The 12,533-nt window shown below is 33.5% G+C and overlaps 1 protein-coding gene, 1 long non-coding RNA gene and 1 other non-coding gene across 3 annotated transcripts; 2 read left to right on the forward strand and 1 right to left on the reverse strand.

Annotated features, from left to right (window-relative positions):
- Nucleotides 1-3,900: 3,900 nt before the first annotated feature.
- On the reverse strand, nt 3,901-12,247 carry LOC104883354 (uncharacterized). The gene is made up of 3 exons (XR_007272117.2): nt 11,583-12,247; nt 5,253-5,382; nt 3,901-5,140 (listed from the first exon to the last, which is right to left on the reverse strand). It is a non-coding gene; the product is annotated as an uncharacterized LOC104883354 (long non-coding RNA).
- Nucleotides 6,752-8,032, forward strand: LOC104883352 (homeobox-leucine zipper protein ATHB-12). Its single transcript, XM_010667861.4, has 2 exons — nt 6,752-7,167; nt 7,252-8,032. Exons 1-2 carry the CDS (start codon nt 6,787-6,789, stop codon nt 7,606-7,608), a joined length of 738 nt encoding a protein of 245 aa, XP_010666163.2. The 5' UTR covers nt 6,752-6,786; the 3' UTR covers nt 7,609-8,032.
- On the forward strand, nt 11,754-11,833 carry TRNAL-UAG (transfer RNA leucine (anticodon UAG)). Its single transcript has one exon. It is a non-coding gene; the product is annotated as a tRNA-Leu (tRNA).
- Nucleotides 12,248-12,533: the final 286 nt, after the last annotated feature.

A 12,533-nucleotide genomic window follows, 5' to 3' on the forward strand; every position in this document is an offset into this window, starting at 1 on the left:
AAAGTTTCTAATTAATATAAAAAGTTATTTAATTATTCCTTTCGTCCCAAAATATAATTCCTGTTTTTATTTTGAGAGTCAAATTTTACAAATTTTGACCAAATATTTTCGTTAATGTATAGACTAAGACATACTTATGTAGAATTTTATTAAATTCGTCTAAACGTGTACATCCATAATATCAACTTTTTATATTTTTTTTATTAATAAGAAATAAAAGATATCGTAGTTCAAAAACGTGTTAGAGACTCGCACAATTCTTAGGATCCAACGGCAGAGTCTAGACAAAGGTGTTCCAAAGTCCAAACATCCAAGTTAACATCAAGTTGTAGATTATTCTTTTACATTATAAAGGAAAACAAAAAATGATGTTGAAATTTCATCATTACAATTTACAATTTGCAGTAATTTACAAAATAAAAAATAACAAAGATTTGCGTCTTTTCTCTCTCTTGTGTTTTGGTGTTATTAGGCGAAAATGATAGTCCTCTCACTTTCTTAAAGCCACTTGTTTATAACGTCTTATACTTATTATTCTGTAATTTCCTTTGTTGGATCTTATCTGCAAAATTCATACTAAAGGCAAATGATGTTAATATCCACTTGGTCACCTCCACCTTAGTTTGTCCAAACACTCAAGAACTCAACTTTAAGATGGAGAAAACTAAAATTTCAAACAAGTAAAGCATCAAAGTGTGAATTTTGAAGGTCTTTTATAAATTGTATTCACTAACAAACTTCGATAGGACATATGAATAATCTAATGATAAGACCCCATTCTTTTGAATTACGAGAAATTGAACTGAAATTAATCAAACTGAGAAGAAGTCCAAAAAAATGGAGCCTAAAATTACAAATATTAATAAGACCTATATCATATTCCTAACGGTTATAAGTTGTAAACGAGGATTTTGTAAACAGATAAGAAACTATTATTTAGAAAAAAGGATAAGAAACTATTTCTTAGAAAAAAGAATAAGAAACTTTGTAAACGTTATCACTTATATTTTGATTGAGACAAATATAACAAAATCTCACATAAATATATTTTTCCTTAACTACAAATGACCAAAGACGAACTAAGTAGAGTTAGTGAACTGAACTTCTATTCGTCGCCCATAAAGTACTTAAAATCGCCCAAATCTATATATGAATGGACTATTATGCCCTTGTTGTTTTTTTACCAATCTTACCTTACTTCAGCATTTTACCATTTTACTTTACTTTATCATTTGAATTTTTTTACTTCATTTCAAATTTACTCCAACTCTCACTTCTCTCTAAAATTACCACCACTCATCGCCACCGTCGACCTCCAACCAAACGCAGCACGAACACCGGAAAATGTCGTCTTCTTTTGAGGTGATATTTTTTTAATTGTTTTAAAATAACGAACGTTTAGCCAGAACGTTCTACCCATGGGCGCAACAACAACAACAACAACAACAACAACATAGGGAACAAAAACATTGGGCAGGATAATTTTTTGGGAAATTGCACCGTACGTCTGCTCAATTCGTTCGCCCCATGGAAGGAACGTTTTAGCCAAACGGTTGCCCCATGGATGGAACGTCACCTGAGAAGACGTCGTTGGTTTTGCCGCGTCTATCTCCTCTGTTGCCGCCGTTTCCGCTGCCAACGTCGCCGCCTCCGCCTCCTCTTGTTGCCGTCTTACCTCCGCAGCCCTTAAAAGTGCCTTCTCCGCTGCAGGTCGGAAAATAAGTTTTTTCTTTTTCTTTGGATTTCCCTCCGATGAAATGCCTGACATTTTGAGTTAGATGGTGATAGTGAATGAAGAAGATGAGAGAGTGAATGAAGAAGATGAGAGAGTGAATGACTGAGAGAGGAGATGAGAGAGAGGAGGGGTAAAAAATCAGAAAATATAAGTAAGGGTATTATGGTATATTCATGTGAGAGTTTGGGCGATTTTAAGTATTTTTGTGGCGATGTTTAACAATCCTCTTAGTGAATAATATACAAGGCAAACCATTGCAAGTAAAAAGAAACGTGAGAGAAAGATAATGATGTGAGAGAGACAAAAAAAAGTAACTCAAGAAAGATGACCAAACAATGCTAAAAAGATACCATCCAAAAACCTAAGGGAATTTATGTTGTAAAAGATATACTAGTCCTCTTTTTCTGTGGGTATGCAACTTGCTTGTAAGATATTCAGGGGGGAAAAAATCAGAAATTTCTCATAATCTTGTCAAACTTGCCTGATGTAGTCTCTATATCTCATATAATTATTTTTTAGGGGAAAACAGTATCTCATATAATTATCTTAATTCACTAATTTGACCATTAATATATTCATTACACACTTCTAATACTTAAAATCTATCAAACCTTTTTTCTCAATGTAAAAAGAAATTATTTAAACTTTGTTATAGTGAAAGTATAAATTTAGATAAATCTAATACGAGCTAACTCTTTATATATTGAAATATACATTAGAAAATTTAATATTAAATTTGAATGGTAAATAGAGTAAGGAATAGCCTAATGGTTAGAGCTTCCCTTTGGATTTTAAGAGGTTTTGCGATCGATTTCTCACCCTAGACAAATAGCGATCACTTTTATTCCCCTAACTTGTCAACATTTCTCCTTACCTTATATATATACTAGCATTTTTTGCACGCGATGCGTGCTTAAATTTTTTTTTTAAGACATAAACTTGATTTTTTTTCGACGTATGTAAAAGTCAAAATTTGAACATTAGACATATTGAGTATAATTGTTTTTAGTTATAAAATTTATTGGTTTAGTCTCTGTCACTTAAGTCTCTCACCAGTCTTTTTTGTTTACTTTTCAAAGTTAAATTCTATGAACAAAATAGAAATTTTATTGAATTTATCTATGATTTCAAATATTATAATTTTTTAGTTGGTTTTTGAATTAAGTGTACTACTTCATATATTGTGAAGAAAGTGGACACTTGGATTTCAAGTCAAATTTTTGTGAGTATGTATTGATGTTGTAGTGTATTGGTTGTAGTTTGTAAGTTAATTTTTTGGTTTTTGTAAAGTTTACTCATTTGAGTGATTTGTATAATGTAAATTATGCAATTCTATGATTTTAATTGACTTGTGAGTGATTGTTATAATTTTATTTCCAGTATTTTTATTTGAATCTCCCTTTGGTTTGTAAGTGAATTTGTAATTTAGAAAGGAAAAGGGGTAAAATAGTCTCTTCATTCGGGGACATCAAAATTTTGAGAATAATGATTTGTAAGTGAATTTGTGAATGTTTTTGTATGTATTGACGTCCTAGTATATTAATTTTAGTTTATAAGTTAAATTTTTGTTTTTGTAAAGTTTCTGATCATTTTCGTGATTTTTTTTATTTTCTCAATTCTATGAATGATTTGTAAAGTATCCTGATATAAGTGATTTCTGAGTGATGTTGAAATCTAATTATCGGTGGCTTTGTTAGAACCCAATTTTGGTATTGACATTCCTTTTGTAATTTAGAAAGGGAAGGGGGTAGAATAGACATTTCAAAATAGGACACTATTGCTCCCCCCTTCCCTTAGGTAATAGAGATTAACAAATTAACAAAAAAAAGAGAGAATTATACGAGGACGGAGAAAGAGAGAATTATACGAGGACGGAGGTTGTATAATCATAATTTGCTTACACTTCCTCCGTTTAAAAATAATTGCACCATTTACATAGTGTTCACTATTCAAATCTTACACTTCCATTATCTTTGACGATTTATATTTTAGTAAAAACATAATCATATGAGATCTTGTTAGATTCGTCTCAATGTATATTTTTTTAATATTAACTTTTTATAATTTTTACTCATTGATAATTGAAGATTTTAACATTCGAAACCATGCATCGACAAGTGTGAAAACATAAAACAGTACAACTATTTCTAAACGGAGAAAGTATATTTAGACAAAAGATGTGAATTGTGATCATAACAAATACTTGTATGAACAACCTAACGTTACCACATTAATCTCTTGTCAAGTAGGGCAACATGACCAACATCAACATGCATTGAATTTGTATACCATAGATTTAAAAGCAAAAATGTTCCAAATGGGCCCAAATCATGTAACCTTTCTCATCCAAATTGTACTTATGTTACCACTCGTAAACTAATTAAAATCACCAACTCATCACAAAATTTGTCATGTAGCTTCAACAGTAGATTACTTTCAACCAAACTTCGAGTTATAATCTGGTAGTAAGGACGGATCATCCCACCAAGAAGTGACATTGGCTTGAACAAACAAACTAATGATTCCTAATAAAACCACGTCATTCTCGTAATCTGAAATCAATGAACCAATTCATATTATTGAAGAGATCTTTTGGATAGCAAGCTAGTGGACCAAATTTGATCCTAACTCTACCCACAAAAACTTCAATACAAACAAAATAAAGAATCTTGGACAAAATTTGCCAGCAATGTGGAGGATAGAATTAAGAATGTAAACAGTTGAGCTCGCAAATTTAGCGTTTGCGAGCTCAACTTATAAAATTCTCCAAAGAGAGGTATTATAAGATCCGGATCCAAAATTTTTGTATTAGTGGATTTCTGTTTAAGTACTCCCTCCGTTCTAAAAACATTGCTCATTTCTGTTGAACCGTTGGTTTTAGAAAGAGCAAATTTATGTTGGGAAGAGAGAAAAATGAAAAAAGAGTAGATCTTATTGACAAGAGAGGGAAAGTTAGATGTGATAAAAAATAGTTAGTGATAATTTATATTTAGGATAGAGTAAGTAGAGATAGTGAACTCAATTACTCGATCCAAAAAAAAGGATATGAGAAATGTGATATGGATATACTAAAATGGAAACGGACGTCTTTAAGAGGCGGAAGGAGTATATAGTAATAAAAGGAGAGGGCATATGTATGCTCATATTGACCTACGCTAAACCAAAGCCAACATAGAAATGTGGCAAACAGGTCATTCAAATCGAACTTTGATCAAGTTAATTGAGTTAATTTGGATCACATTCTAGTGATGAGCTCGATTTGGATTTGGGTTTCGAACATTACAAAAAAGTTGAAAAGTATCAAGCAAAGATGCATACTAAGCTCGACCTTGAACTCTCAAGGCTCGGAAAGCTCCAAGCCTCCAAACCAAGCTCAGTTGAGCTTATCTTTGCTCATCCTTGCTCCTAAACACATGGATGGGGTAAGCAAAAGATAGGTGAAAGCATGAAATGTATTACTACCTAACTACAAATGACCGGCAAAGGGAGCCAATGATCAAGTGTTATAGAGGGATACCTTGTTTTTCTATCTCTTCCCACCTTGTCTTTATGGCCAATTCTCTTTTGCAATGAATTCGGTACGCAGGACCACCCAGCCTTTTTGCTAGCTTTTCAAAATTTTATCTCCCAAAAAAGTCTACTCTGCCCTGTAGCACATAATGGCAAACAAGACGAAAATGACTTATTACATTGAGTACATAGACACAACACCAATTGCCATATAACAAGCAGAGAATATAGAAGTAGAATGTGATTGTGCGTCAAAGTTGCAAGAAAGACTTGGGGGCTGGGGCATATAAGTGACTTAATTCTCACGTAAAACCGTACTTAAATCAAGTAGCCTTTTCAGCTCCTTGTTGGTAGTGATTTATGGGTTGGGATCATATGTTATCCCCTCTTATGTTCCATTTGCTTCCACGGCTCTGTTTTCTTCACCTCGCTTACACTTCTACCAGGATAATTAGGTTTACACAAGGTCGGCTAGGTTATGTTCAGGGTGAACAACTACAACAGTTTCTAATAAGTTCAAATAGATTAAGTTCATGGCCAATAAGATCAGACAACTTAAGTTCAGACTTGGGATTATAAGTGCAGATAAGTGAAAATCAAGTTAAGAGAATACACCCTAATCTAGAACTTCACCAAGTCAAAACCACATGTGTGGCGCGATTGCAGCTAACAGGACATAGAATAAACCACAAACGGGATAGAGGATCTCTAGTGTCTAATACAATTGCCTGTTACAAGAAATATCAAATCTCTACTTTATACATATTCAATTACTAACACACTTTTACTCAGCTAGTTTTAGTTGAAAAAAACACAGCCATTAAGCACATTATAAACTAAACTTTGGGTATTACAGGTAAAGAAAATTCAGATAACTGAAACTTTCCCCTTTTCACGATCTCGTCTGCTGCAGGGTAAAATGAAGTTACAGAGGCAGTTAAAACATGGACGTTTTTGTCGACAAGGTAAATAAACAACAGACCAACTGCTGCACTTTGAGAGGTTCAGGGACGAAGATATTTATATGATCCAGTGAAGCCACTAATATATATATATATATATATATATATATATATATATATATATATATATATATATATATATATATATATATATCTCCAATATTAGAAAACTCACAAAAACATAACCATATCCTATGGTGGGTCTGCAATAAACAAGCAAAAATACCTGCACCCATAATAACCGTTGAACGAAATCAAAAGCAAATACAGCTGCGACTCAGCGACTGTGATTTAAATATTTAACACAAAATTGAAAAAAAAGAAAAACAAAAAGTTGAAAAAGATGTGTACATATATGAGTGAGAAAGTTTCCTACGATAACTGGCCCAATGGCTTTAGATAAGCCATCATTAAAAACCCTCTATTAACATGAAAGTGACCATAATAATACTTTTTTCATGGCTGACTATATATCCCCAAACATGTCCTCTTATGTAAGACTCTAAAACATATTCAATTCATGATCACAAGTACTTCAAGAGTGGAGTTGTTTTCACTAATTAAAACCAAAAAAAAAAAATGATGATGATGCAAGGAAGAGAAACCTCCCCAGAAGCAACAGAAGCTGATATCGAGGTTGAGCCCTTGAGTGCTGAAGATGAGCTACCAACCACAAGGAAGAGGAAGAGCAAGAACAAGAGAAGGTTTAGCGACGACCAAGTTAAATCACTTGAAACTATATTTGAATCAGAAACAAAACTCGAGCCGAGAAAGAAGGTACAAGTGGCTCGAGAGCTAGGCCTGCAACCTCGACAGGTTGCTATATGGTTCCAAAACAAACGAGCTAGGTGGAAATCGAAGCAGATTGAAAAGAATTACAGAGTACTCAAAAACAGCTATGACAATCTAAAAGCTCGACTAGAAGTCATCAAGAAAGAGAGAGAATCCCTGCAAGAACAGGTTAGTTTTGCTTTGTTTCTACTTTCTACTATCGCTAGATATTATATGGAGTAACAGTCTTCTAAGAAAATTTCATTTTAACAGTTGCAAGAACTACGTAGACTGTTAGAGAAATCCCACGATAGAGACAATGGATGCGAGGATTTTGTGGACAACAGTCAAAAAATGAGCAGAGAAAATGGGCAACCTGATGCAGGATTAACAGCAAAGTCAAGCGACTTGCAGGAAGAAATGGACAACCAAGGAGTCCTATATTCAGATGATGATAGAAGTGGAACCATAGCATATTTCAGGCAGGAAGAATCCGAACTTCTGAAGATAAGCGAAAACATAGATGGTTCATTAATATCACCGCCACCAGTGAAATGGTGCAGTTTTGATGCCGGAACTCTCTTTGACCAGACAAGTAGTAGTTCCCACTGGTGGGATTCCTGGACCTGATATGATCTTAAAAAATGGCCAGAAATGGAATGTTTGAAAGACCTGTTCTTTTGATTGGAGATGATAGCAAGGAAAATTCAGTTGGCAATCAGCCAATGTGGTGAGTCTTAGAAGTAACGAGGGTTTACTCATCCACAGTAGCTTGGTGATGTCGCTGGCAAAGACAAAATAAGTAGCATGTGATTGATACGGTGATCAGTGTTTTGTGAATTATGTGAATGCATGAACGTGTGAGCATCTGTGTGTCTGACTAGAAATCAGAGTTAGTTTGTAGAACATATCTTAGAAATTGAGTATGTAAAGATTGTAAACTAGTGCAATGAGAAAAGAGAATAATTCAACAAATGAGCATGGATCTAGCAGCTTAAACTGTGTTACAACAATGTGAAATACAAAAGGGTTGCATTATATACCTTGATATTCACGGAAATTGCAGATCAGTCAAAAACTTTCTACTTTTTAAGGCAAAGAGAAGTAACTCATCAGCACCGTTAGGCCTTAAGTACACAGACACTGTGAATTTGTATATAAATGAATCACAATGAGACATGATATGTTACTACGACACTTCCTTTTATCTGATGTGGTGCTGACTGACAAGGGTACAAAATCCTTATTCTAATAAAAATGTCTTGGAACGCAAATATAAGTTTCATTAATGCCATGTCCTGCACCCATGTCCAGTTTCAAAACAGTGCCTGTAACAAGTCTTGGTTTGTCTAAAACTTAATTATGCATCTAACCCAACATAGCAACACTCATACCCATTTCCAAGTAACATAGCATATCACAGATTCCCTGGTCAATTTATTGCGAGAATAGTCAAATTTTAACATGATCATAATTTTGAATCACATATGTGGAAAGAAAGATGTAACATTGTGATAACATGAATCTACTTCACTAAGAAGGGCATTAACATGATCCGAAGACACTTCAGAGCGCTAAGTGTTTTCTCTTTGAATCATTGTCGACTATGTAGATAATCATTTGAACTTCAATTTTAATTATGGACTTCAAGTAGCTCAAGCAGAACAGAGGACATATAGGCACTAAAAAGATCCATTGATTACGTTATGGCTAACATCACAACAATGAACTGCCTGGATAGTTGGCAAAGAGGTTTAATCATGGGTGCATTCTAGAGAACTATAACCTAGGAACACAGCAGCTACCATGACGTAGGAATAGTAGTATGCAAAATTTCCCCACACACTGAGCTCGTACCCCTTTATAGAAACACAGGAAGGCATATTCCAAAAGAAGTATTACGCGAGCAGCATCTTGCTAATGCAAACAATATAGTTAACTTAGCACAAAAGAACAGGACCAAGCAAATTTCTATATCTGTAACTGCAACTTGCAATATTCTACACTAAAATTCCAAGTTGTAGATGTGACCTCTCTATACACAACCTGAAGATGATCTACTTTTGGAGCCTTAGTCAATTATTATAAACAAATTCAAGTTGCCACACACAACTTCTGAAACTAATACACCTATAGGATTATCTCTATACCATAGCCTCGATAGCATAGAGATATGCAATATGAATTTCAAGAAAAACAGCAGATGACTATTTCTACGCAAAGATGCCTTTCAGCTAGAAGAATGAAGTGCAGCTGTGCGCACTGGCAAGGAGGAATAGCAGCTCCAAGCTATTAAAATTTGCAAAATCGCTTAAAATTTCTCAATTACATTTCATATATGAAGTCCCTTATTATTTTTATAGATGATTCAACCTAACTCGTTTTAACACTACAACCAAAGCCTTGAGATAGTAAGTTTGTTTCTCCACTAACATCAAGGGATGAGAATTGCTCCCTACTGAATCAGGGGCGAGGCTATCAAGGGGCCTAAGAGGGCCATGGCCCCTGCTAGCCTAGAAAAATAAATAAGTGTGATATTTGGAAAATTTGAATATTATGAGGCCTGTTAGAGTAGATGGTAGAAGCGCATGACTAATGTCCACATAGTTGCGTGTTCGATTCTGTGAAGTGAATGAGTTTTGCTTTTTTGCTTTCTTGTTTTAAGCGTTGGCTTTCTCTTGTTTGTAGTTTTGGTTTTTTTTTTCTTTTTCCTTTTATTTAGGCTAACTATGATTGCTTAACATGATTTCTTATTTTGTTTTCACTTTCTAATTTATGTCATTATTTTTACTTTTTAGAGTAGTACTTAATTGCTATAGGAATAATAAGATTTTCAAACATGAGCATTATTATCATTGCATAATATGAAACATTGTCCCTTAACAAATACTTTTTTTACTATACCTTTGTATCATAATACTTTTGATACTATTCAATTTCATCTATCACTTAATATTATTTCTATTACTTTAATGTTTAATATGATCTCTTTATTATCTTAATACATTATAATCTTCCTACTACTAAAACGTCAAGGTCACTTACCCTCTCACTCCAATAAATGTATCCTACTATTTTCTTATCATATCTATCTACTCAATCGCAAAATTACCCAAAAAAATGATATAAAGTACTTTAGTTATGAGTGATCGTTTTGTTGTTGGGCTTTGCCCCTTCTTATTCACTAAAAAAATAAGTGACCTAGTATATAACTTTTGAAACAAAATTATCACACTAAGTTTGTCCTTCCTATATAAAAATTATGGATCCGCCACTAAGCTTAACCATATCTATAATATATAAAAGGCTCAAATAAAAGAAAATAAAAAATTCTAGTAAAGTTCCCGCTTACAATTTAATAATATTAAAAAGGGAAACATATTTGGCCCCCCTCCTTAATCAAGTCTGGCTTCGCCCCTGCTACTGATGATACCTACATCTCTTGTTTATACCCTGAAAAAGTTTCCAAATCACCTAGATGAGACATGACACATTTGGACGCTTCAAATTAACTTCGGACATAAAAAAAAAAACATCCAATATTGTGTACCTATCAACCATCACAACCATCCAAAATGCCTTCATAACTACACAAAGTACCACTATGAACATCCAAAGTACCACCATAACCAATAGACCATATGAGATTACCACCACACAATTACAAAATACCACACAAGTGAGGTATAAAATTTCGCACCTCCCAACCATCAGAAGTTCGTAACCATCCAAAATACCACCATAAACATTTAATTTACCGATACAACCACCCAAAGCACCACTAAACCTATTCATCCAATGGACCATCCGAGATATCGTTGCACCTATTTATAACTTATCCCCCATGGAGGTACCGAAATTTGTACCTCCTGAGCATCAAAACCATCCCAAATAAAGTAACACCCTAACCCATTCACCATATAAGATACCACTACACCTATTCATAAAGTACCATCATAGTTACCTTCACCACCAGAGAATGATGTTCTTTTCATCTCCCAGAGACCCCCCCCCCCAAAAAAAAAAAACAATAAAAAACCCAAAAAAAAGCCAAAAGTTGAAAACTTTATGCTTGAGTACCACAATCCATCATTATTTTCATAATAGGTTCCCATAAATTTTACTAAAGAAGCAAGAAACCCAAGTATAAAAAAGTGGGTTATCATAAATCACCAAGAATTTCCCCCAGTAATAATTTTTACTAAAAAAGCAAGAAACCCAAGTACAAAAAAGTGGGTTATCATAAATTACCAAGAATATCCTTCAGTAATAACTTAATTTATGAAATTAATCAAATAGGAGTGACCAAAAAGCACAGACAAATTAAGATCATAAGCATACAATGGATTAGGTAATCTGGGTCCTTGAGAAATTAAAATCCAATATTAAAGGAGCCAAAAGCAATTAAAAGTTACAAATAAAGTGAAAGCTACAATCAAAACGTCATTAAAAATTAAACAAGTGGGCAATTAAGTACTGTTTACATAGGATTAATCAATTATCATTATAATTATCAATAGAAAAAGCAAGATTAGGTTTGTAGTTGCAAGAAACAACAAACAAGAATGTTAAAAAATGGTAAAAATGAGAGAAAAAAACAATACCTTTGAATTTGATATATTGTTGTTTGGCAAATGACAGTGATTGATGTTTACTGTACTTGAGATAATAATTTGCACGACAAAGTGAGGCAATTCTTCACTTCACTTGCACTGTCGGTGGTATATCAGTGCAAATAGTTATATTCAGATTTTTATGATTTTAATTAACTATCTGACAGTTTGGCCGAGTGGTCTAAGGCGCCAGATTTAGGCTCTGGTCCGAAAGGGCGTGGGTTCAAATCCCACAGCTGTCATTTTTTTTTTTTTTTTGGGGGGGGTTTCATCTCTTTGCAACAAGTTAGCGTGATTTACTATAGTCATTAGAAGATATTGGGCAAGACCAAATAAGGATCGATTTGGCTTTGTCAACACCATTGCTTATCCCGCTCATGACTTTCCCTAGTTAATTTGATTCGACCGATGCGATCCAATAGTTATAGGTTTAAAGGGATGACATACTTTTCTGATAAGTATATCAAAAAAATTGCGCTGAGTTTCTTTTAAGAGCTGGCGAATTATTCTTATTGGGTTTTCTTTAAGTATTGGCAAATAAGTTGTGTTGTGTCATATTCATGTTAGTGTCAGATAATAAGGGGGTGTTTGGTTCACCAAGGGAAAAGGAAAAAGGTTTAAGTAAAGGAAATGAAGTGAAAGGAAAGCCAAACTCTTAGATTTAGTGGCTTGTTTGTTTCAAATTTTCTAGGATATCGATAGTAGTAGTAGTAGTAATAATAATAATAATAATAATAATAATAATAATAATAATAATAATAATAATAATGATTATTATTATTATTATTATTATTATTATAATATTACAATAATAACAATAATAATGTTTCAAGGAAATGGTAAGTAAAACCTTGGGGTGGGTGGCGAATGGATATAGAGAGTTTGGGGTAAAGATAGGGTAAAGGAAATCATTAAATTGACAAAATAAATAACAAGTAAGGA

The sequence above is a fragment of the Beta vulgaris genome, chromosome 3 (genome assembly GCF_026745355.1).
Source record: "Beta vulgaris subsp. vulgaris cultivar EL10 chromosome 3, EL10.2, whole genome shotgun sequence".
In the NCBI taxonomy this organism is placed as follows: domain Eukaryota; kingdom Viridiplantae; phylum Streptophyta; class Magnoliopsida; order Caryophyllales; family Amaranthaceae; genus Beta; species Beta vulgaris.

What these genes read in the sequence shown, in the direction of transcription:
- LOC104883352 (XM_010667861.4), top strand. Translation starts at nt 6,787, where the DNA reads ATGATGATGATGCAAGGAAGAGAAACCTCCCCAGAAGCAACAGAAGCT. An exon ending in GAGAATCCCTGCAAGAACAG is followed by an intron (nt 7,168 to 7,251) that starts GTTAGTTTTGCT and finishes TCATTTTAACAG; the next exon opens with TTGCAAGAACTACGTAGACT.